Consider the following 26,721-nt stretch of genomic DNA (forward strand, 5'->3'; position numbering starts at 1 on the left):
TTTTAGCGCAGCTGCACCCAATGCACTGCGCCGTGCGTCATTGCAAGTGCATGGATGATGTAAAGGTTCTTCTGAAAAGCACAGAGGGAAGACACAATGTCTTCCCTTTTGGCACATAATAGTAGACCTCTCCTTCAACAATCCGTCCATATAAATACACCCTGACAGGAACCGATTGTGTATGCGGACACTTAATACTTTATCTCTCTCTTTCCAGTTGTTTGATCTTGTGTACCGGGAAGAAACCTTATTGAATGTTATTAAGAGTGTGACTAGAAATGGTCGCTCTATCATCCTGACTGCAGTGCTGGCGCTGATCCTCGTCTACCTCTTCTCCATCGTCGGCTTCCTCTTCCTGAAAGATGACTTCATCATGGAGGTGGACCGGCTGAAGAACAGAACACCGGACCAAGGTATTTATTTGCCATATTGCTGTGTGTTTTAGGATAGCCAGGATTGCTTACTGTGCTTGCACACGTTGAAGGCAGCCATTTTGTAGGATGAGACAATGTTCACATTGATATGAGAATTCTTGACCCGTTAATAGACCTTAGAGCGGGTTTGGGGGGTGACCTCACAGCAGCACAGGTGTATGTAACGGATGGTTGTGGCTTTAACCTGTGCTCCTGTCAGTATTCCAGCTCCTTGGAGAGTTCTATATAACGCTGGGTGCAGGGTGACCCCTTGTTACAGCTTCTGGACTTTTCTTATTCTTCTGTCACCCAGAGGTCTCCGCTTCCCGTCAGTAGTCCATTACCACCAGTATTTTCCATCACATTTGGTTCCTTCTTCATCTTTGGACCCCTACATTACACCAATCCTTATCTTTTAACCTGACTCTTGAATTCACCTCAAACCTATATGTTGCTCCAGTTAATTTTCTTCACCTCTGGGCCCATCTATGCCCTTCCTTCTCACCTCCGGGCCCTTCATTCTCACCTCCGGGCCCTTCCTTCTCACCTCCGGGTCCATCTATGCCCTTCCTTCTCACCTCCGGGGCCCCTTCCTTCTCACCTCCGGGGCCCCTTCCTTCTCACCTCCGGGGCCCCTTCCTTCTCACCTCCGGGGCCCCTTCCTTCTCACCTCCGGGGCCCCTTCCTTCTCACCTCCGGGGCCCCTTCCTTCTCACCTCCGGGGCCCCTTCCTTCTCACCTCCAGGGCCCCTTCCTTCTCACCTCCGGGGCCCTTCCTTCTCTCCTCCGGGGCCCTTCCTTCTCCTGCGGGCCCATCTATGCCCTTCCTTCTCACCTCCGGGTCCTTCCTTCTCACCCCCGGGTCCTTCCTTCTCACCCCCGGGCCCTTCCTTCTCACCCCCGGGCCCTTCCTTCTCACCCCGGGCCCTTCCTTCTCACCCCCGGGCCCTTCCTTCTCACCTCCGGGGCCCTTCCTTCTCCTGCGGGCTCATCTATGCCCTTCCTTCTCGCCCCCAGGTCCTTCTTTCTTATCCCCGGGCCCTTCCTTCTGATCTCCGGGGCCTTCCTTTAATTGCAAGCCATCCATGAGCTCCGGACCCTCAGTTCTTTAACCACTGACCTCTGCTTTGGGTCGTTATACTCCCCGATTGGTTTTTCGCATTGCATTTGGCGAACCCATAATTTCCCATCTCCGTATACCTTTAGCTATAACCCTGCATCCAGTTACCTTCATCACCTTTAGTTAGCGGATCAGCAGTTTCTTGGTGGGGCCTCTATGGAACCATCACCTTTGCTCTGATGCTTTTCCCACAGACAAAGTCCTGACACCTAAGCTGGGTACAAACCTAATGACATCTCTAAGGCAATGTATAGGAGCCAATGGCAATCAACCGCAACACAAGCGCGTTCTGCAGAAAATATAAATGATTCAATCTAGGTGCAACTATTATTGGGAAAGGAGAACATTCGCTGGAAACCTCAGATGAGGGTCCTTACTGTATCTCTGGTGGGGAGGGAGTTATCGGTGCTGTCCCCATCTCTGGCAAGGAGAGCGTTAATAGGTACAATCAGCATCCCGCACTGCAGGAGCCGCCGTGGCCTCATATTAAGGTGCACAGCGGCTACTGAGTAGAGCACTGGTCTTGTTAGAACCTTTCTAATCCCAATAATCTCATGAGGATTTTCCTGGCCGGCAGCAGCTGCTCCAATTATAGCAGCCAGAGAACTCACAGCATGCAGGGCTGGGGAGGTGCATCCACAGCCCTGTGCTCTCCCTGCCACATGTATATACAGCATGCATTGTGCGGGGCTGGGTAGGTGCATCCACAGCCCTGTGCTCCCTGCCACATGTATATACAGCATGCAGTGTGTGGGGCTGGGGAGGTGCATCCACAGCCCTGTGCTCTCCAATGCCACATGTATATACAGCATGCAATGTGCGGGCTGGGGAGGTGCATCCACAGCACTGTGCTCTCCAATGCCACATGTATATACAGCATGCAGTGTGCGGGGCTGGGGAGGTGCATCCACAGCCCTGTGCTCTCCCTGCCACATGTATATACAGCATGCAGTGTGTGGGGCTGGGGAGGTGCATCCACAGCCCTGTGCTCTCCAATGCCACATGTATATACAGCATGCAGTGTGTGGGGCTGGGGAGGTGCATCCACAGCCCTGTGCCCTCCAATGCCACATGTATATACAGCATGCAATGTGCGGGCTGGGGAGGTGCATCCACAGCACTGTGCTCTCCAATGCCACATGTATATACAGCATGCAGTGTGCGGGGCTGGGGAGGTGCATCCACAGCCCTGTGCTCTCCCTGCCACATGTATATACAGCATGCAGTGTGTGGGGCTGGGGAGGTGCATCCACAGCACTGTGCTCTCCAATGCCACATGTATATACAGCATGCAGTGTGCGGGGCTGGGGAGGTGCATCCACAGCCCTGTGCTCTCCAATGCCACATGTATATACAGCATGCAGTGTGCGGGGCTGGGGAGGTGCATCCACAGCACTGTGCTCTCCAATGCCACATGTATATACAGCATGCAGTGTGCGGGGCTGGGGAGGTGCATCCACAGCCCTGTGCTCTCCCTGCCACATGTATATACAGCATGCAGTGTGTGGGGCTGGGGAGGTGCATCCACAGCACTGTGCTCTCCAATGCCACATGTATATACAGCATGCAGTGTGCGGGGCTGGGGAGGTGCATCCACAGCCCTGTGCTCTCCCTGCCACATGTATATACAGCATGCAGTGTGTGGGGCTGGGGAGGTGCATCCACAGCCCTGTGCTCTCCAATGCCACATGTATATACAGCATGCAGTGTGTGGGGCTGGGGAGGTGCATCCACAGCCCTGTGCCCTCCAATGCCACATGTATATACAGCATGCAATGTGCGGGCTGGGGAGGTGCATCCACAGCACTGTGCTCTCCAATGCCACATGTATATACAGCATGCAGTGTGCGGGGCTGGGGAGGTGCATCCACAGCCCTGTGCTCTCCCTGCCACATGTATATACAGCATGCAGTGTGTGGGGCTGGGGAGGTGCATCCACAGCCCTGTGCTCTCCCTGCCACATGTATATACAGCATGCAATGTGCAGGGCTGGGGAGGTGCATCCACAGCCCTGTGCTCTCCAATGCCACATGTATATACAGCATGCAGTGTGCGGGGCCTGGGAGGTGCATCCACAGCCCTGTGCTCTCCCTGACACATGTATATACAGCATGCAGTGTGTGGGGCTGGGGAGGTGCATCCACAGCCCTGTGCTCTCCCTGCCACATGTATATACAGCATGCAATGTGCAGGGCTGGGGAGGTGCATCCACAGCCCTGTGCTCTCCAATGCCACATGTATATACAGCATGCAGTGTGCGGGGCCTGGGAGGTGCATCCACAGCCCTGTGCTCTCCCTGCCACATGTATATACAGCATGCAGTGTGCGGGGCTGGGGAGGTGCATCCACAGCCCTGTGCTCTCCCTGCCACATGTATATACAGCATGCAGTGTGCGGGGCTGGGAAGGTGCATCCACAGCCCTGTGCTCTCCCTGCCGATCTGGATTTATCTCTCTGGCTCGCCGATCCGGATTTATCTCTCTGGCTCTCGGATCCGGATTTATCTCTCTGGCTCTCGGATCCGGATTTATCTCTCTGGCTCTCGGATCCGGATTTATCTCTCTGGCTCTCGGATCCGGATTTATCTCTGGCTCTCGGATCCGGATTTATCTTTCGGATCCGGATCAATCTCTCGGATCCGGATGTATCTCTCTGGCTCGCTGATCCGGATTTATCTCTCTGGCTCTCGGATTTAACTCTCTGGCTCGCGGATCCGGATTTATCTATTTGTCTCTCGGATCCGGATTCTCTCTCTGGCTCTCGGATCCGGATTCTCTCTCTGGCTCTCGGATCCGGATTGGTCTCTCTGATCTGGACCTGGCTCTCAAAACTGTATTTATCTCTCTGATCTGGATCTGACTCTCTGATACTGATTTATTTCTCTGGCTCTCTAATCTCTGTTACATCTCTGGCTCTCGGATATAAATTTACATCTCTGGCTCTCGGATATTGCCTTATCTATCTGGCTCTCAGATCCTGCTTTATTTCTCTGGCTCTCAGATCTGGATTTATCTTTCTTGATAGATCTATATTTATCTCTATGGGACTTGTGTCTAGTTTAGTCTCTCTGGTATTCGGATTGGGATTCATCTCACTGGCTCTCTGATCCGGATCTGGCTCTCAGATCTGGATTTTTCTCTCTGGCTCTCAGATCTGGATTTATCTTTCTGGCTCTCGGATCTTCCTATATGATTGATAGATGGATCGATAGAGCAGTTGAGAGATGTTATCCATCATTTATTTACACAGATATAATTATATACTAATGGTGTAAGATAATTAGTGAGATATACATTTTATAAACTAAGGCTTTACTATATGAGGAGGAGGAGGGTAACCACCTAACCGTCTCATCACCAGATAACGGCGACATCCATGCGTCATCGCTAACGACAATGATGGGTTCATGCCAAAAGGAAGATTGTGCAACATCGATCCCACTAACAGGTCAGCTTCCTATATACCAATATATCCTGTAGCTGTAGGAAACCGCGTGGAATTACACACTGATTCCATGTTTATGTCTGTAGTCTGAAAAGTCATGTTTTGCAGGGTTTTATTGATTTGGAATCTGTTGAAGGGTCTCCACAAGAACCCTGCACAGCAGCCCGCTCTCGCCTGGTCATTTATCTATAGCCTTGGGGAAGCAGAAGTTCTTCCTGGTGGCCCAGGCTTATCAAGGAGGTGTAGCCTCGCCCCTCAGTGCGCATCACCCAATGATGCCTTGCCACGCCCCCTTCCTGGCCACGCCCCTCCAGTACCAGGACTTTCCCGTTTTCTTGGCGGCCACGTCTATAATACTAAGCATTACTTTAATAATAAACCTTGGTTCTGTTTTACAGCACAGTAAAATGCCATTTAGGCTCACTAGGGAAAGCCACAAGAATAACATTCATTCTGCCCTCTGGTACTGTAGGCGTTACCCTCTGTAACTCCGGGTGCATTACATCCTGCCCTCTGGTACTGTAGGCGTTACCCTCTGTAACTCCGGGTGCGTTACATCCTGCCCTCTGGTACTGTAGGCGTTACCCTCTGTAACTCCGGGTGCATTACATCCTGCCCTCTGGTACTGTAGGCATTACCCTCTGTAACTCCGGGTACGTTACATCCTGCCCTCTGGTACTGTAGGCGTTACCCTCTGTAACTCCGGGTGCGTTACATCCTGCCCTCTGGTACTGTAGGCGTTACCCTCTGTAACTCCGGGTGCGTTACATCCTGCCCTCTGGTACTGTAGGCGTTACCCTCTGTAGCTCCGGGTGCATTACATCCTGCCCTCTGGTACTGTAGGCGTTACCCGCTGTAACTCCGGGTGCGTTACATCCTGCCCTCTGGTACTGTAGGCGTTACCCTCTGTAACTCCGGGTGCGTTACATACTGCCCTCTGGTGCTGTAGGCGTTACCCTCTGTAGCTCCGGGTGCATTACATCCTGCCCTCTGGTACTGTAGGCGTTACCCGCTGTAACTCCGGGTGCATTACATCCTGCCCTCTGGTACTGAACGAGTTAACCTCTGTAACTCCGGGTGCATTACATCCTGCTCTCTGGTGCTGTAGGCGTTACCCTCTGTAACACCGGGTGCATTACATCCTGCCCTCTGGTACTGTAAGCGTTACCCTCTGTAACTCCGGGTGCATTACATCCTGCCCTCTGGTGCTGTAGGCGTTACCCTCTGTAACTCCGGGTGCGTTACATCCTGCCCTCTGGTACTGTAGGCGTTACCCTCTGTAACTCCGGGTGCGTTACATCCTGCCCTCTGGTACTGTAGGCGTTACCCTCTGTAACTCCGGGTGCATTACATCCTGCCCTCTGGTGCTGTAGGCGCTACCCTCTGTAACTCCGGGTGCATTACATCCTGCCCTCTGGTGCTGTAGGCGTTACCCTCTGTAACTCCGGGTACATTACATCCTGCCCTCTGGTGCTGTAGGCGTTACCCTCTGTAACCCCGGGTACATTACATCCTGCCCTCTGGTACTGTAGGCGTTACCCTCTGTAACTCCGGGTGCGTTACATCCTGCCCTCTGGTACTGTAGGCGTTACCCTCTGTAACTACGGGTGCATTACATCCTGCCCTCTGGTACTGTAGGCGTTACATCCTACCCTCTGGTACTGTAGGCGTTACCCTCTGTAACTCCGGGTGCGTTACATCCTACCCTCTGGTACTGTAGGCGTTACCCTCTGTAACTCCGGGTGCGTTACATCCTGCCCTCTGGTACTGTAGTCGTTACCCTCTGTAACTCCGGGTGCGTTACATCCTGCCCTCTGGTACTGTAACTCCGGGTGCGTTACATCCTGCCCTCTGGTACTGTAAGCGTTACCCTCTGTAACTCCGGGTGCGTTACATCCTGCCCTCTGGTACTGTAGGCGTTACCCTCTGTAACTCCGGGTGCGTTACATCCTGCCCTCTGGTACTGTAGGCGTTACCCTCTGTAACTCCGGGTGCGTTACAACCTGCCCTCTGGTACTGTAGGCGTTACCCTCTGTAACTCCGGGTGCGTTACAACCTGCCCTCTGGTACTGTAGGCGTTACCCTCTGTAACTCCGGGTACGTTACATCCTGCCCTCTGGTACTGAAGGCGTTACCCTCTGTAACTCCGGGTACGTTACATCCTGCCCTCTGGTACTGTAGGCGTTACCCTCTGTAACTCCGGGTGCGTTACATCCTGCTCTCTGGTACTGAACGAGTTAACTTCCGAGTCTCTAATTGCCCTGCTTTCATTTGTAAATGTATTTATTTGCTATTTAGAGGTCCCCAATTTGTTGGAGTTTGTTTTTCCTTCCGAGCAGCGTAAACAAGATAATTTGACAGACGGCGTAAATCAAGGCGTACAGGGCAACCAAGGATTCCTCTCCAGGGCTTAGCTGTGTTTTGTGGGCCCGGACTATCTTCAGTCACCTTCACAGATGTGGATCTGCGCTGCGCCTCTGCTTTCTTCACAATGAGTAATTGATAGCCCTCGAATGGATTAACATGTGACTTTGTCGAGCTACATTATATAAAAAGCACGGAGCAGCTGGGAGATAACATGAGCTGTCTATTAACACCTTACTGCCAGGCAGGAGATGGCACATGTCCGTTCTCTGCGGCCGCTCAGTAAATGTATGAACACCATCGTAATTTTCCATTCTGAACCTCGCTTGTTCTATCTATTTAATGGAACTAAGCCCCCAAATCTAGGTGGCCAATGTTTTTTTTATTTTAGAAAAAAATCTGAGTTGCGTGGTGCAGTCTACCATATTCCTCTGAAAGTCCATCCCAATCAATAAGGGGTCTCTTTTCTATGTGCCCTGAATATTACTAGTTTGTCCGATTCTCGTCCAGCTGTACTAAGCTTCAACCAGTGACAAAGTACAAACCGAAACGATGTTGCAGACAAAGTACACCCCATAGCATGACAATTGACACCCCGCATTGCCCCCATTCATTCGTTAGGTAAAGCGATCTGTTTATCCCGCCAGGGAGACTTCAGTACGGCGTCTGCTGCAGAGAGATGACACACGTGTCCCTCACTTATTAATAGGCTGAGGCTCATCTGGCTGAAGTGTATCTATATTTATCCCTGTGTATTCCCGCATCAGGGGGACACTGGTGACGCTACATCCACAACAAAGACTTCCCTTCTGTCCCGTCCCCCCTGGAATTGTTTCCATATATCTATTTGCATGTTGATATCCGCACTGACCGTTGTGGTCCAAAATGTATTTTCATTGTTACAAAAATCGTTGTGATGTATTTTTTACAGAAGGGAAAGTAATATATTGTATAATATTGTGGTGATCAATATTGTTGCAGATCCCGAAGAGAAAGACGGCATTGAACGGGCATGTGACACCCTTCTCATGTGCATTGTTACCGTCCTAAATCAGGGACTGAGGAATGGTGGCGGCGTGGGCGATGTCCTCCGGAAACCTTCCAAAAATGTACGTCTCTGTATTAGGGAATAGCTACTTTACTTATTAGTTTAATTGCTGGTTACTGAAGCACTGGGATAACAATCACATGGATAGAATGTTGTCATTTACTATATGAAATACAGGGTGAGAGGATTTCTGTACAGTGTGATGTGTGAGAGATAAAATGCGCAGGGTGAGAGGATTTCTGTACAGTGTGGTGTGTGTGAGAGATAGAATGCACAGGGTGGAAGGATTTCTGTACAGTGTGATGTGTGGGTGGTAGAATGCGCAGGGTGAAAGGATTTCTGTACAGTGTGATGTGTGGGTGGTAGAATGCGCAGGGTGAAAGGATTTCTGTACAATGTGATGTGTGAGAGGTAGAATGCGCAGTGCCGAAGGATTTATGCACAGTGTGATGTGTAGAAGGTAGAATGCGCAAGGTGGAAGGATTTTTGTACAATGTGATGTGTGAGAGATAGAATGTGCAGGGTGGAAGGATTTCTGTACAGTGTGATGTGTTGGTGGTAGAATGCGCAGTGCCAAAGGATTTATGTACAGTGTGATGTGTAAGAGATAGAATGCGCAGGGTGGAAGGATTTATCTACAGTGTGAGGTGTGGGTGGTAGAATGCGCAGGGTGGAAGGATTTATGTACAGTGTGGGTGCTAGAATGCGCAGGGTGGAAGGATTTATGTACAGTGTGATGTGTGGGTGGTAGAATGCGCAGGGTGGAAGGATTTCTGTACAGTGTGATGTGTGGGTGGTAGAATGCGCAGGGTGGAAGGATTTCTGTACAGTGTGATGTGTGGGTGGTAGAATGCGCAGGGTGGAAGGATTTCTGTACAGTGTGGTGTGTGGGTGGTAGAATGCGCAGGGTGGAAGGATTTCTGTACAGTGTGGTGTGTGGGTGGTAGAATGCGCAGGGTGGAAGCATTTCTGTACAATGTGATGTGAGAGGTAGAATGCGCAGGGTGGAAGGATTTCTGTACTGTGTGGGTGGTAGAATGCGCAGGGTGGAAGGATTTCTGTACAGTGTGATGTGTGGGTGGTAGAATGCGCAGGGCGGAAGGATTTATGTACAGTGTGATGTGTGTGAGATAGAATGCGCAGGGTGGGAGGATTTCTGTACAGTGTGATGTGTGAGAGATAGAATGCGCAGGGTGGGAGGATTTCTGTACAGTGTGATGTGTGGGTGGTAGAATGCACAGGGTGGAAGGATTTCTGTACAGTGTGATGTGTGGGTGGTAGAATGCGCAGGGGGAAGGATTTCTGTACAGTGTGATGTGTGGGTGGTAGAATGCGCAGGGTGGAAGGATTTCTGTACAGTGTGATGTGTGGGTGGTAGAATGCGCAGGGGGGAAGGATTTCTGTACAGTGTGATGTGTGGGTGGTAGAATGCGCAGGGGGGAAGGATTTCTGTACAGTGTGATGTGTGGGTGGTAGAATGCGCAGGGGGGAAGGATTTCTGAACAGTGTGATGTGTGGGTGGTAGAATGCGCAGGGTGGAAGGATTTCTGTACAGTGTGATGTGTGGATGGTAGAATGCGCAGGGGGGAAGGATTTCTGTACAGTGTGATGCATGGGTGGTAGAATGCGCAGAATGTGTCTCCCCAGACATTGTGTAATGAAGATGTTCCATGTTGTGTACATCACTAGTGACACCGCTAATGCCACACAGTCCTGACACATCCACTGACTCCCGACAATCTCTTTCAGGAACCTCTGTTCGCTGCCAGAGTGGTGTACGATCTCCTCTTCTATTTCATCGTCATTATCATCGTCCTCAATCTCATCTTTGGCGTCATCATCGATACGTTTGCTGATTTGAGGAGCGAGAAACAGAAGAAGGAGGAGATCCTGAAGACTACCTGCTTCATTTGTGGTGAGGTTTCTGGTGGCAGGGTCCTCTGATAGAGCAGCTCCCTGGATATTTAGCCTTCTGAGTGAGATTGTCGCTGTGTCTCCTGTTCTGTTCTATCTGTTGTTATTGGCACATGAAGGGTTTCCCCCCTATAGAGACCTCTCCTCTCTTTCCTCCCTTAGGCCTCGAGAGAGACAAGTTTGACAACAAGACGGTCTCATTTGAGGAGCACATCCTGTCAGAGCATTGCATGTGGCACTATCTGTACTTCATCGTCCTGGTCAAGGTGAAGGACCCAACAGAGTACACAGGCCCGGAGAGCTTCGTGGCCAAGATGATAACTGTAAGTAGTTCCGTTATCCTCCGCTCCGCCCACAAAACCCTCATAACCCTGCCCTCTGCTGACTGCGACCGGGCAGTGTTACCATTGGCTGCCTGATATGCATAACACGGCCCTGCCCGCAAACCGCAGGTAATGTCAAGACATATAAAAACTATTACAAAGTTCAAGTAACGTAGGCGATAATTGTCTCCAACTGTGTCGGTTGCGATAATTGCTTGCTTCATCCCCCATGTGATGGTTGTCTTACCGCGTACAAGTCATTGGCGGTACCCCATTCCTTCTGTCAAACCGTCATTGGTGCAAGCGTGATCTATTGATGACCGTTATTTTATTTATTGACTATGACTCCTATAGCGCCCACTTATACTGTTGCACTGTACCATTCAGTCCGTGGATGGAAATTGGGTAACAGCAAGTATAAATGCATCTCTTGTACGTACCTAAAGCCTGTTACCTCGAGTGATCTCCATATCCACGTAATAAAGGTGACTGCGATGTGCATTCAGTTATATTTCATTGTGCCATATAAGTTATACATCTAATTATACAAGACCCAAGAATCTCCTTGCATTGAGTTTATTTTTGGTTATTGTATTGGCCCCATGTTAGCAGACGCACAGGAACTTGGCCCCCGGATAAGGCGATAATGTATTTTCTTGCAGATACTATAATTGCTGTGTGTGGGAGGGAGACATATGTGAAGCCAGATCTTCTAACTGTAATTATATTTAAAGGCTGGTGCGACCCCTTGTCGCATTGTGAGTAATTTGTGGTGACTGCAGTTATGTGGTTATGTTAAGCAGCACTCTATACACTCGGTGTCACTGACGGACTCATTTCCCAGAAATTAAAACGGGGATTTTGCAGCCAGTAATTTTCATCTGACTGCAATTAGTACATTTTGCATTAATAACTATTTATTATTTTACGCTGTTAATTTATAGCGTCATTGGTGTTTAGTTTGGACGGTTACCCAGATCCAAGAGTGGACGGACCTCGGCCCCTGTAGATTTTGTAAAGTAGCAGAAACCCGAGTCCTTCATAAGTCCGGGATATAGCGATGTGTTCATTATTATCGGAGGAAGGGCTGGAGATGAGAAAAGTTCCCAACAACCCCCCCCCCCCCCCCCTTCTGTCTGGGCCCAGGACTACAGTCCCCCACATTTCCCCCGGCCAATAGCAGTCCTGTTCACGTTCAGTTGGCACTTTCCCTAATCATTCCCTATTGTCCAGGCTAGAAGACGGATCGTTAGGATGAAAGTGTCACTCCCTACATTCAGTTATATGTTTCGGAAGGCATGTGCCTGCTTTGCGATTTGAGCTTTTTGTTCATGTCCACATTTATTTCTGAATGTAAGCTCTTGGGTCTTATTGTCATTGGGGGAGAACCTCGTTTTCCTTTTTCTAGAAGACTCAAAATTATTATACAAAAGTGCCTTATGTCTTCATGCCTCAAGTATACACATAAACAAGAATAGCTCTGCCTAGGAAGCATGTCCTTTAAACCAAGATGGCGACGAGCGCTGCGGTCTCTCTGTTCCGCGGCTGTGTTTTTTTCATCCTGCGGAGCTAACAATCTATTCGTAACTGCAGTCTAACTTTACCAGAACCATTTCTACATCCCGGGTCTATAAAACAGGAAATTATCAGGGCTGGATTTAAAGCCTAAGAGAATTGCACATGTGTGCGCCGCCGACATACCGGCAGCCCCAGTATTTTATGATGGCATTTTGAGACAGTCAACCACCCCTGGAAATGCCCGGGTTCAGAGGTTACAGTGTAAGTGGCCATAAACCGATTATCATCACAGAGCGCATCGCATCCTCACGTGCCGCTGGAACCTGATTTCTTTACAGCCTAGTAAACACCAGTGAACCCTCCAGCCCTGGAATTACGACTCTGACCCTGAGATAAAGGTCGTCGCACAGCGTTATCTGGGCCTGGCAGGTGCAGCGCACGTGAACCGTGAACCAGGACAGTGACGTGTACAAGAATGTTTATAGGTTTCCATGTGTTTATCTTCTGAGAATTGTAACGAGTGTTGTTCAGGTCTCTGCGTCAGGAACCGATCGATCTAGGGCAAAGGACACAGCCGATAGGCTGATTTATAGGAGGGTTCCTACTTTATATCCCTGCCTTGGTGCGATATCACAGATCTGTAACGAGACCGTGTGCAAAAACGGAAACTTTTTAAAAAATGTAGAAATTTTTCAATCAAACTTAAACATACAATACAACAACCAACCAAATCTTGGGTGCCGGACGCGGTCCCGACAGTCGGGATTTCGACAGTCATTTACCCAACGTCGGGATCCCGACTGTCAAAACGCAGACAGACAGGTGCCCGACGGCCACACGCTATTTTCCCTCGTGGGGGTCCACAACCCCCATAGAGGGAGAATAGAATAGGTGGCGAGCGTAGCGAGCCACCATGCCTGCAGCGTGGGGAGCGCAGCGAGCCTGCATGGGGCTTTGTTGTGTTCACCATGCTGTCTGAGTCCGGGCAGTCGGGATCCCGACTGTCGGACCCCTATACCACACCCCCAAATCTTTCCATGTGTAAGTATATATGTACATATATACCATCCCTCAACTCTCCATCTCATCCTACATCTATACCACCCCACGACTCTCCATCTCATCCTACATCTATACCACCCCACGACTCTCCATCTCATCCTACATCTATACCACCCCACGACTCTCCATCTCATCCTACATCTATACCACCCCACGACTCTCCATCTCATCCTACATCTATACCACCCCACGACTCTCCATCTCATCCTACATCTATACCACCCCACGACTCTCCATCTCATCCTACATCTATACCACCCCACGACTCTCCATCTCATCCTACATCTATACCACCCCACGACTCTCCATCTCATCCTACATCTATACCACCCCACGACTCTCCATCTCATCCTACATCTATACCACCCCACGACTCTCCATCTCATCCTACATCTATACCACCCCACGACTCTCCATCTCATCCTACATCTATACCACCCCACGACTCTCCATCTCATCCTACATCTATACCACCCCACGACTCTCCATCTCATCCTACATCTATACCACCCCACGACTCTCCATCTCATCCTACATCTATACCACCCCACGACTCTCCATCTCATCCTACATCTATACCACCCCACGACTCTCCATCTCATCCTACATCTATACCACCCCACGACTCTCCATCTCATCCTACATCTATACCACCCCACGACTCTCCATCTCATCCTACATCTATACCACCCCACGACTCTCCATCTCATCCTACATCTATACCGCCCCACGACTCTCCATCTCATCCTACATCTATACCACCCCACGACTCTCCATCTCATCCTACATCTATACCGCCCCACGACTCTCCATCTCATCCTACATCTATACCGCCCCACGACTCTCCATCTCATCCTACATCTATACCGCCCCACGACTCTCCATCTCACATCTATACCACTCCACAACTCTCCATCTCATCCTACATCTATACCGCCCCACGACTCTCCATCTCATCCTACATCTATACCGCCCCACGACTCTCCATCTCATCCTACATCTATACCGCCCCACGGCTCTCCATCTCACATCTATACCACTCCACAACTCTCCATCTCATCCTACATCTATACCGCCCCACGACTCTCCATCTCATCCTACATCTATACCGCCCCACGGCTCTCCATCTCATCCTACATCTATACCACTCCACAACTCTCCATCTCACATCTATACTACCCCACGACTCTCCATAATATCCTACATCTATACCGCCCCACGACTCTCCATCTCATGCTACATCTATACCATCCCATGGCTCTCCATCTCATCCTACATCTATACCACTCCACAACTCTCCATCTCACATCTATACCACTCCACAACTCTCCATCTCACATCTATACTACCCCACAACTCTCCATCTCATCCTACATCTATACCGCCCCACGACTCTCCATCTCATCCTACATCTATACCGCCCCACGACTCTCCATCTCATCCTACATCTATACCGCCCCACGGCTCTCCATCTCATCCTACATCTATACCACTACACAACTCTCCATCTCACATCTATACTACCCCACGACTCTCCATCTCATCCTACATCTATACCGCCCTACGACTCTCCATCTCATCCTACATTTATACCACTCCACAACTCTCCATCTCACATCTATACTACCCCACGGCTCTCCATCTCATCCTACATCTATACCACTCCACAACTCTCCATCTCACATCTATACTACCCCACGACTCTCCATCTCATCCTACATCTATACCGCCCTACGACTCTCCATCTCATCCTACATCTCTACCATCCCACGGCTTTCCATCTCATCCTACATCTATACCACTCCACAACTCTCCATCTCACATCTATACTACCCCACGGCTCTCCATCTCATCCTACATCTATACCACTCCACAACTCTCCATCTCACATCTATACTACCCCACAACTCTCCATCTCATGCTACATCTATACCGCCCCACGACTCTCCATCTCTTCCTACATCTATACCGCCCCACGGCTCTCCATCTCATCCTACATCTATACCGCCCCACGGCTCTCCATCTCATCCTACATCTATACCACTCCACAACTCTCCATCTCACATCTATACTACCCCACAACTCTCCATCTCATCCTACATCTATACCATCCCACGACTCTCCATCTCATCCTACATCTATACCGCCGCACGGCTCTCCATCTCATCCTACATCTATACCACTCCACAACTCTCCATCTCACATCTATACTACCCCACGACTCTCCATATTATCCTACATCTATACCGCCCCACGACTCTCCATCTCATCCTACATCTATACCATCCCATGGCTCTCCATCTCATCCTACATCTATACCATCCCATGGCTCTCCATCTCATCCTACATCTATACCACTCCACAACTCTCCATCTCACATCTATACTACTCCACAACTCTCCATCTCACATCTATACTACCCCACGACTCTCCATCTCATCCTACATCTATACCGCCCTACGACTCTCCATCTCATCCTACATTTATACCACTCCACAACTCTCCATCTCACATCTATACTACCCCACGGCTCTCCATCTCATCCTACATCTATACCACTCCACAACTCTCCATCTCACATCTATACTACCCCACGACTCTCCATCTCATCCTACATCTATACCGCCCTACGACTCTCCATCTCATCCTACATCTCTACCATCCCACGGCTTTCCATCTCATCCTACATCTATACCACTCCACAACTCTCCATCTCACATCTATACTACCCCACGGCTCTCCATCTCATCCTACATCTATACCACTCCACAACTCTCCATCTCACATCTATACTACCCCACAACTCTCCATCTCTTCCTACATCTATACCATCCCACGACTCTCCATCTCATCCTACATCTATACCGCCGCACGGCTCTCCATCTCATCCTACATCTATACCACTCCACAACTCTCCATCTCACATCTATACTACCCCACGACTCTCCATATTATCCTACATCTATACCGCCCCACGACTCTCCATCTCATCCTACATCTATACCATCCCATGGCTCTCCATCTCATCCTACATCTATACCATCCCATGGCTCTCCATCTCATCCTACATCTATACCACTCCACAACTCTCCATCTCACATCTATACTACCCCACGACTCTCCATCTCATCCTACATCTATACCGCCCTACGACTCTCCATCTCATCCTACATTTATACCACTCCACAACTCTCCATCTCACATCTATACTACCCCACGGCTCTCCATCTCATCCTACATCTATACCACTCCACAACTCTCCATCTCACATCTATACTACCCCACGACTCTCCATCTCATCCTACATCTATACCGCCCTACGACTCTCCATCTCATCCTACATCTCTACCATCCCACGGCTTTCCATCTCATCCTACATCTATACCACTCCACAACTCTCCATCTCACATCTATACTACCCCACGGCTCTCCATCTCATCCTACATCTATACCACTCCACAACTCTCCATCTCACATCTATACTACCCCACAACTCTCCATCTCATGCTACATCTATACCGCCCCACGACTCTCCATCTCTTCCTACATCTATACCGCCCCACGGCTCTCCATCTCATCCTACATCTATACCGCCCCACGGCTCTCCATCTCATCCTACATCTATACCACTCCACAACTCTCCATCTCACATCTATACTACCCCACAACTCTCCATCTCATCCTACATCTATACCATCCCACGACTCTCCATCTCATCCTACATCTATACCGCCGCACGGCTCTCCATCTCATCCTACATCTATACCACTCCACAACTCTCCATCTCACATCTATACTACCCCACGACTCTCCATATTATCCTACATCTATACCGCCCCACGACTCTCCATCTCATCCTACATCTATACCATCCCATGGCTCTCCATCTCATCCTACATCTATACCATCCCATGGCTCTCCATCTCATCCTACATCTATACCGCCGCACGGCTCTCCATCTCATCCTACATCTATACCACTCCACAACTCTCCATCTCACATCTATACTACCCCACGACTCTCCATATTATCCTACATCTATACCGCCCCACGACTCTCCATCTCATCCTACATCTATACCATCCCATGGCTCTCCATCTCATCCTACATCTATACCATCCCATGGCTCTCCATCTCATCCTACATCTATACCACTCCACAACTCTCCATCTCACATCTATACTACTCCACAACTCTCCATCTCACATCTATACTACCCCACGACTCTCCATCTCATCCTACATCTATACCGCCCTACGACTCTCCATCTCATCCTACATTTATACCACTCCACAACTCTCCATCTCACATCTATACTACCCCACGGCTCTCCATCTCATCCTACATCTATACCACTCCACAACTCTCCATCTCACATCTATACTACCCCACGACTCTCCATCTCATCCTACATCTATACCGCCCTACGACTCTCCATCTCATCCTACATCTCTACCATCCCACGGCTTTCCATCTCATCCTACATCTATACCACTCCACAACTCTCCATCTCACATCTATACTACCCCACGGCTCTCCATCTCATCCTACATCTATACCACTCCACAACTCTCCATCTCACATCTATACTACCCCACAACTCTCCATCTCTTCCTACATCTATACCATCCCACGACTCTCCATCTCATCCTACATCTATACCGCCGCACGGCTCTCCATCTCATCCTACATCTATACCACTCCACAACTCTCCATCTCACATCTATACTACCCCACGACTCTCCATATTATCCTACATCTATACCGCCCCACGACTCTCCATCTCATCCTACATCTATACCATCCCATGGCTCTCCATCTCATCCTACATCTATACCATCCCATGGCTCTCCATCTCATCCTACATCTATACCACTCCACAACTCTCCATCTCACATCTATACTACTCCACAACTCTCCATCTCACATCTATACTACCCCACGACTCTCCATCTCATCCTACATCTATACCGCCCTACGACTCTCCATCTCATCCTACATTTATACCACTCCACAACTCTCCATCTCACATCTATACTACCCCACGGCTCTCCATCTCATCCTACATCTATACCACTCCACAACTCTCCATCTCACATCTATACTACCCCACGACTCTCCATCTCATCCTACATCTATACCGCCCTACGACTCTCCATCTCATCCTACATCTCTACCATCCCACGGCTTTCCATCTCATCCTACATCTATACCACTCCACAACTCTCCATCTCACATCTATACTACCCCACGGCTCTCCATCTCATCCTACATCTATACCACTCCACAACTCTCCATCTCACATCTATACTACCCCACAACTCTCCATCTCTTCCTACATCTATACCATCCCACGACTCTCCATCTCATCCTACATCTATACCGCCGCACGGCTCTCCATCTCATCCTACATCTATACCACTCCACAACTCTCCATCTCACATCTATACTACCCCACGACTCTCCATATTATCCTACATCTATACCGCCCCACGACTCTCCATCTCATCCTACATCTATACCATCCCATGGCTCTCCATCTCATCCTACATCTATACCATCCCATGGCTCTCCATCTCATCCTACATCTATACCACTCCACAACTCTCCATCTCACATCTATACTACTCCACAACTCTCCATCTCACATCTATACTACCCCACGACTCTCCATCTCATCCTACATCTATACCGCCCTACGACTCTCCATCTCATCCTACATTTATACCACTCCACAACTCTCCATCTCACATCTATACTACCCCACGGCTCTCCATCTCATCCTACATCTATACCACTCCACAACTCTCCATCTCACATCTATACTACCCCACGACTCTCCATCTCATCCTACATCTATACCGCCCTACGACTCTCCATCTCATCCTACATCTCTACCATCCCACGGCTTTCCATCTCATCCTACATCTATACCACTCCACAACTCTCCATCTCACATCTATACTACCCCACGGCTCTCCATCTCATCCTACATCTATACCACTCCACAACTCTCCATCTCACATCTATACTACCCCACAACTCTCCATCTCATGCTACATCTATACCGCCCCACGACTCTCCATCTCTTCCTACATCTATACCGCCCCACGGCTCTCCATCTCATCCTACATCTATACCGCCCCACGGCTCTCCATCTCATCCTACATCTATACCACTCCACAACTCTCCATCTCACATCTATACTACCCCACAACTCTCCATCTCATCCTACATCTATACCATCCCACGACTCTCCATCTCATCCTACATCTATACCGCCGCACGGCTCTCCATCTCATCCTACATCTATACCACTCCACAACTCTCCATCTCACATCTATACTACCCCACGACTCTCCATATTATCCTACATCTATACCGCCCCACGACTCTCCATCTCATCCTACATCTATACCATCCCATGGCTCTCCATCTCATCCTACATCTATACCATCCCATGGCTCTCCATCTCATCCTACATCTATACCACTCCACAACTCTCCATCTCACATCTATACTACTCCACAACTCTCCATCTCATGCTACATCTATACCATCCCACGACTCTCCATCTCATCCTACATCTATACCACCCCACGACTCTCCATCTCATCCTACATCTATACCACCCCACGACTCTCCATCTCATCCTACATCTATACCGCCCCACAACTCTCCATCTCATCCTACATCTATACCGCTCCACAACTCTCCATCTCACATCTATACCGCCCCACAACTCTCCATCTCATCCTACATCTATACCACCCCGCGACTCTCCATCTCATCCTACATCTATACCGCCCCACAACTCTCCATCTCATCCTACATCTATACCGCCCCACAACTCTCCATCTCACATCTATACCATCCCACGGCTCTCCATCTCATCCTACATCTATACCACCCCGCGACTCTCCATCTCATCCTACATCTATACCACCCCGCGACTCTCCATCTCATCCTACATCTATACCGCCCCACAACTCTCCATCTCACATCTATACTACCCCACGACTCTCCATATTATCCTACATCTATACCACCCCGCGACTCTCCATCTCATCCTACATCTATACCACCCCGCGACTCTCCATCTCATCCTACATCTATACCACCCCGCGACTCTCCATCTCATCCTACATCTATACCACCCCACGACTCTCCATCCCATTCTACATCTATATCACCCGACAACTCTCCATCTCACATCTATACTACCCCACGACTCTCCATATTATCCTACATCTATACCACACCACGACTCTCCATCGTTCCTTGCACACCTGTGCAGTCCACGTTCCGTTTCACCCTGGCATGGGAAGCTGCTAGTACCCAGACTGCAGCCACATTTATTTGATAAACTTTGTTTGTTCAGTTTGAGAAGCTATTTTATATCAATAGCATCTGCTGCGCTGTTCTGGAGTTCCTGTGCCAAACCTGCATCACCGTATCTCATCCTGGAGACTCCCGCTTGTAATCTGTCTTGTAATGTGTGTCTGTTACAGGGCAGGGCTAGAGGGGAAACATCCCCAGTCTGGAAGTAGCGTTATTTTCTGTAACCGTTCAGTAAATCATTCTGTGCAAATAACTTTCCTTGTAGATGTTCTTTTTGTTCATTGTAAGCATGCACAGTAGCAGACCGTGCTGCGGAGAGTTTGCATTTAAAGTACCTATTGCCCCATGGCTGCCTAGGCGCCGTGCAGCTCGGCGGGCATGTGTTCCCTGCGTCTATAATCCCCAGGGTACATATAGCCCAAGCCAAGCATCCACGTTCCTAGAATACTGGCAGTTAGGTACCACCTGGAGGTTTTGGGTTAGGCTGCAGGGGAAGAAGGGTTAGGGATAGGCTGCAGGGGGAAGGTTAGGTTACTATATATATATATATATATATATATAATCTCTATTTATCGTGTTGTTTGTGTTAATTACTTTATTTTTATAGCTTGTTCCCAGGTACCTGTATAGTTACTGTATGCAGCCAGTAATCTGCTTTATAGCGCTGAGATCACTAGCTGATTAGCTGAGCCACCCACAATGACCCCAGTGACCTCACGTTATGTCTGTAATACACCTGTGCAGACAGACGCCCGCACCGGCAATGTTCTGTACAATTCTACTTCCTGATTAGTCTGCCGACGAGGAACAGCAGAGAGCGAATCGGGGGCCGCTGATACCAGATGGCAATAGCTTTCAGATGTAGGTTTCATCTGCAGCATATAGCCAGTTCCGTAGAGGACTGCCCGATCCGAAACATCCATCAGGAAGAGAAGAGCGCTGTGGTACGGTCGCCTGAGTCGTCTTGTTACTCCTGACCGTTCGCTTGCTCCTGATCATTCTGGATTTGCAGTGGAGAACGTTCTGCCGTTAATCGTAGCGTTCTTGGTTAATCGTCAGACAGAATCGTAGCCTTGGCTGCGGTGATATGCGATCAGTTCAGCCTGATGAATATTTGATTACGAGTTGCTGGATGTTTGTTTATTATTTAAGGTTTTCAGATTTTAATTTTATATATATAATTTTTTTTTTTTATATATTTTTTTGGAGCTTGTGTTACCAGCGGAGATATATCTTCTGCATACAGCCAAGTGATTGATGCGTTGATGACATGGGCCCTGTTGAGGAATTTGTGCTGCGAAATAACATTTCTCGCTTTGCTCTTTTCCAGGAAAAAAACCTGGACTGGTTCCCTCGGATGCGAGCCATGTCCCTCGTCAGCAGCGAGGGCGAGAACGAGCAGAATGAGATCAGGAACTTGCAGGATAAACTGGAGTCTACGATGAGTCTGGTGAAACAACTGTCCGGGCAGCTTTCAGAACTGAAGGAGCAGGTAGGGGGTATTCATTCTGCAGTGGAACACTCCTGTAACTGGCCTCCCAGGCTTACTCGCCTCTCCCCACTGCACACTCTCTGCTGGGCCTTGACGTGGCTTCTCCACTTCTTTAGGCTAAAAGTTATCCCCAAACCTGCCCCATCATTGTTCCGCAAACTGATTTTAGAAATGTAAACACAATTACACGCTTGTCTCGAGACCTGTTGATCGATGCACGTACTGTTTTCTCCTCACGAACAATTCTTCAGAACTCCTCTAAAGCTGCCCCTTTTCTCTGGAATTCTCTCCCTCAACATAATAAAGCCAGGTCTCAAACCCCTCCTTACAATCTTGGATTTAAAGTAATCTGATAAAAAAAACGACAAGAGAACATCTAGACAACAACACGTTAAAGTCACCTAGAGGTTGAAGGTGTGAACGCTTCAGACAACTGAGCGAGAGGATCAAGTGCCTCTTGCTCAGCTGTCTGGAGAGCAGTAATTCATTTTAGTTTTCAGTGAGTTTGTGCCTTTCTCTATTAGAACTCTCTCTCTCTGCTGCCTGTAATTTCATCTGCCACCTGAAGCACCTAAATTGACCAAATACCGAAAATTAGATTTTATAGGATTTAGTTAGAGGGAAACTTTGGTGATTGAATCTGTTTTTTTTTTATTATTATTGGTTCTAGCTTTTTTTTGTAAAAAATAAAAAACAAAATTAATTCCGTTCCAACGTTTACCCCTACAACCTCTCAAACCTCCTGCATCTAACCAGGTTACCCTTTGCTGTGGGCTTATTCCCAATCTACTTCTTAAGTGATGTTTTTGATCTGTTTATTTCCTTGGTTCTTGTTTTGTTTTAGTTTTTCTTTGTAAATTTTAATTCAATTCCAATTGTTACTTCTACATCCTCCCTGACCTCTTGCAGCTAGTCAGATCATCCTTTACTGAAGGTTTATTTCCTTGCCATCACACGATTTGGGCAGGCGGAGATGTCCCATCTAAACTTTTTTTTTTTTTTGTAACTTTCAGATGACGGAACAAAGAAAAAACAAGCAACGTTTGGGGTTCCTGGGGTCAAACTCTACTCTTGTCAACCACCACCACTCTCCGCATTGACCCATCGGCGGGGTACAGGCAGCTCCATATCACCAATATCCCTGTATGACTGCTTGTGGGGTTACACCGGAAGTGTTCGAAGTTGAACAGGCCCGGAGCCGCAGCTGGGACGCTGCGTTTCGTGGCTTGAACTGCTGAATTACGTATATTAAGAGGGATCTCTGTGTTACCGATCAGATAATATCACCCGTCCGGTTTTCAGGGTTTTACCACATTTGCACTCAGATCTTGGCGGGCAGACGTTATAAGCCATCAGTAAGCGTTACTGACGGCAAATCGAAACTGGAAGTGGCTTGGCTCTTAAACGTGGACAGCCCAGATTTCCAAGTGCCTTTGACCCACGGACACTGGGACATCTCAGAGCTTACTGTCTGCGTAGTGGTACCATTCGCACAATTACTGCGCTGTTTTAGGATAATGTACTTTTCTTTGTTTATTTTTTATTTTTATTTTTTTACAGCTGTTTTGATTGTTAACTCAAAGCTCCATTACTGGTCCTTGCAATAAGCCGTTTCAGTTCCGTCTGCGGCAAGAGGAATGGTGCTGTCCGTTTCATAATTTCGAAGTTTGGAAAGATTTAAAGTTGATGGTCTAATCACACAGCTACCCTGTACGCTGCTCCCGCGTAATAATGCCGGCTGAGAGCGTTATAAGAGGGGTGACGGATATTTAGAGAACGGGGATTAATAAGGGGGGGGGGGGGTTATAGGAAGTTGTCGAGCAGCAGTGTTGTGATACAAATCATTGTCGTGTTAACACACTTATCTTACAAGTTGTGTGCACTGCAGAAGATTAAGGGATATTTTTACTAAATCTACCTGTACATCTTGATCTAATGTATGTACTGGTAGCTGTCCAATCACATCATCTTCAAATAACCAACAAAAGAGACTGTTACAACTGTATTTTTGGTATCCCTATATTCTACAATTATCCCCGGAATACCGTCTGGATTGCTGGCTATCCCTTATGTCCACACTGAAAATATCCAATAGTGCATGCTGTATCCCACAACTGTCCTGTATTTCGGGGATTAATATGGGCGTACCAGGAATTTGAGCGTCCTGGGATGATGTCCAGGATTTGTCCCGGTTCTATGGTGGGGAAACGTGACCATAAATAGTCCGGTGGAAGGATAATGACTGCAGTCACCGAAATACTAACTGCGATTTCAGAAGATGGGTGCGGATTAATTTCTCATTCTGCACTCACTGTAAAAGATACCATACATCACCCACCGATGCCGCCAGACCTAAATTTAGCGCACAAACTTTTATTTACCTGAATAATCATTGTGGATTATTTTTAAGCAATGCAAACAATACGGCTTGGATTTTAAATGGATTTTAGGCATTCCATAAGGCTTGTTTAGTAAAATGCCCTGTATCCTTACGCAGCCAATGAGATACTACCTTTAACCAACGTTTTGCTAGAATGATGTAGGCTGATATGTGATTGGTTGATATGGGTGAAGGGCTGTTATTAAAATAGATTTTACATTCCAGTATATGTGTTAGTCAGGAATCCAATTGAAATGGGCTCTTAAAAAAAAAAAAGGGAAACTGCTGGAAATGAATGATATTGCATTTAAAAGCGGACCGGGCGTCTGATCGCCATGGGACAGGAATATTTTTGCAGCAGGAAGTACAAATGTTTTGGGGTTAGAATAATATATTGACAGCCGGGTTTTAAAATATTTTTGCTGATCCTGCAATTCTAGACTTTAAAGTGACCTGTTGTAACTGGACTATGATAACTGCGTGTGAGGAACTGAGGCGGCCGCTGAATTCGGTGGCAGGCGGGACGTCTTCAGTGTGATCCAAGTGCACTAACGCAAATCGTTATTTTAAATAAAATGTATTTCTCTATTTCTGATTTGTCTTTTATACCTAACGGGTGTAACAGTTATTCCCATGTGTGTCCTTAACCCCTGGTGCATCTATGGTGTTCCAACGTCACTCTACAAGTACAACGGTGAAAACGCTCTCATGTATTAGTTATTGTAATGTATAGAAGCAACAGATAGATATAAAAAAAAAAAACGAAAATTTAATGAAAATAAATGTGTTATATGTGTGCCCAAATTCATCTCGCCTCTATGTGGGCTGACTCAGTGGCGCCAGTTGTTTTTCAGCTATTTTTATTTTTTTTTTTAATAAAAATTGGACGCACAAGCAACTTCTGCTGAGTAAAATGGCGTACAACATGTCTAGGTTCAGTGTGTGATTGCGGCTGCACCTGCATACGAAATTCTACATTACCCAGTCTTCCAGTTGTGCTCCGTTTTGCAAATAAAATGCTATTTAACAGAAAAAAAATCTCAAAAACACACCGGGCCCTACGTAGTCACATGGACCTCACGTATAATATATAACGGAACTTGTATTACGTGCTGCACACAGATCGCGGAGGACCCAGAGGTCCGTGTACACCAGCAATGTAGTTTTGTTGCTTCCTTTACTTTTTCTGCAGCACGAGTACGTTTTGAATAAAGGATTCTTGCCGCGGCTAAGTCACAAGGACGCCTGTTTCCAAAGTCAGAACTGTACTGCTGTATAAAAGGTCATGGTGGCTGCGTGTCGCACATGACTTATTTTGGGCTTATTCTCTTTCTCCCAGTACAGAGATCAGCCTGTTTGATAAACTTGACCGACCAAAACTGCCGTGCTGTCATCACCCCCTCCTCACTTCAACTAATTTAATTTAATATTGATGCTGTATTTGCTGTTAGGATTAGTGCAATCCACTATATTTCCAACACAAATGAAATAAAACCATCAGGAACAATTTACCCATAAAAGCATCAGAACTGCTAATCCAATTGTGGAGGGAGCACAGCGATGGAGGGCGGAATGGGACTCCACTAGAGCGGCCCATACATTCCTGGGAGCCTGGAGCACATATTAACTGCGTCTTTCCGTTACAAACAACCTGGATGTTCTTGCCGTTTTCTTTAACCTGTGAATGTTTATGTTGCTTTATATATTGTGGTATAAAAAAAATCTTGCGCCCAATTCATGACTACCCCCGAATAGTAACTTGTAGGCGTTCAGAAATAAATGCACGTTTCTAGCAGTGTTCAGAGTCATCCTTGGTGAACAAGGACGGAATCATTTCTGATTGCTGCCGTTGTATTTTTATTTTCGAGATTGTGGCGGCATTTAACAGGGAATGGCCTGACTGTAGCCAAGCTCAACTTTCAATAGGCCAAGCTAGGCCAACCGGTAGCCAATAAGAACATTAGAATTGATATAGGGATGGACCAATCCTGTAACTGACCAGGTTATTTGGCTACGGGCTGATCTAGCTCTGTAACGTAATCTATCAGAACATTCTAGTAGATAGCTTGGCCAACAAGTAGCCAATCAGAACTTTAGGATTTCCACACGGCGTAGAATCAAGCCACAAACATTTTGTGTTTATGTGTTAGTTCACGGATAGGGGGTGTCCTAGACCGCAGACACATGGTAGGTATGCACTACGTTTATTTGGGGTCCAAGTGCTCTGGTGTTTTTGGCATTGACACCAAACAAAGCTTGAAACATTTTGACTGTCGAGCTAGACACTCTATCCTGTGACACA

General features: G+C 47.9%; 1 protein-coding gene across 3 annotated transcripts in view; it reads left to right on the forward strand.

The window, feature by feature from the left end:
• ITPR2 (inositol 1,4,5-trisphosphate receptor type 2) overlaps nucleotides 1–25,007 on the forward strand; it is a 198,330-nt gene extending 173,323 nt beyond the window's left edge. For 2 of the 3 annotated variants that reach the window (XM_083181094.1, XM_083181095.1), the window contains exons 51-57: nucleotides 218–413; nucleotides 4,894–4,980; nucleotides 8,323–8,450; nucleotides 10,139–10,304; nucleotides 10,466–10,626; nucleotides 21,878–22,039; nucleotides 23,053–25,007. In XM_083181094.1, coding sequence (XP_083037220.1) covers nucleotides 218–413; nucleotides 4,894–4,980; nucleotides 8,323–8,450; nucleotides 10,139–10,304; nucleotides 10,466–10,626; nucleotides 21,878–22,039; nucleotides 23,053–23,139 — 987 coding nt within the window. In that variant the 3' untranslated portion in view covers nucleotides 23,140–25,007. The remainder of the gene's footprint in view (nucleotides 1–217; nucleotides 414–4,893; nucleotides 4,981–8,322; nucleotides 8,451–10,138; nucleotides 10,305–10,465; nucleotides 10,627–21,877; nucleotides 22,040–23,052) is intronic. The other variant, XM_083181096.1, reaches the window with a different exon arrangement.
• The last annotated feature ends 1,714 nt before the right edge of the window (nucleotides 25,008–26,721 follow it).

This window comes from Crinia signifera, chromosome 4, assembly GCF_055691185.1.
Source record: "Crinia signifera chromosome 4, ASM5569118v1, whole genome shotgun sequence".
NCBI classification, from domain to species: Eukaryota; Metazoa; Chordata; class Amphibia; order Anura; family Myobatrachidae; genus Crinia; species Crinia signifera.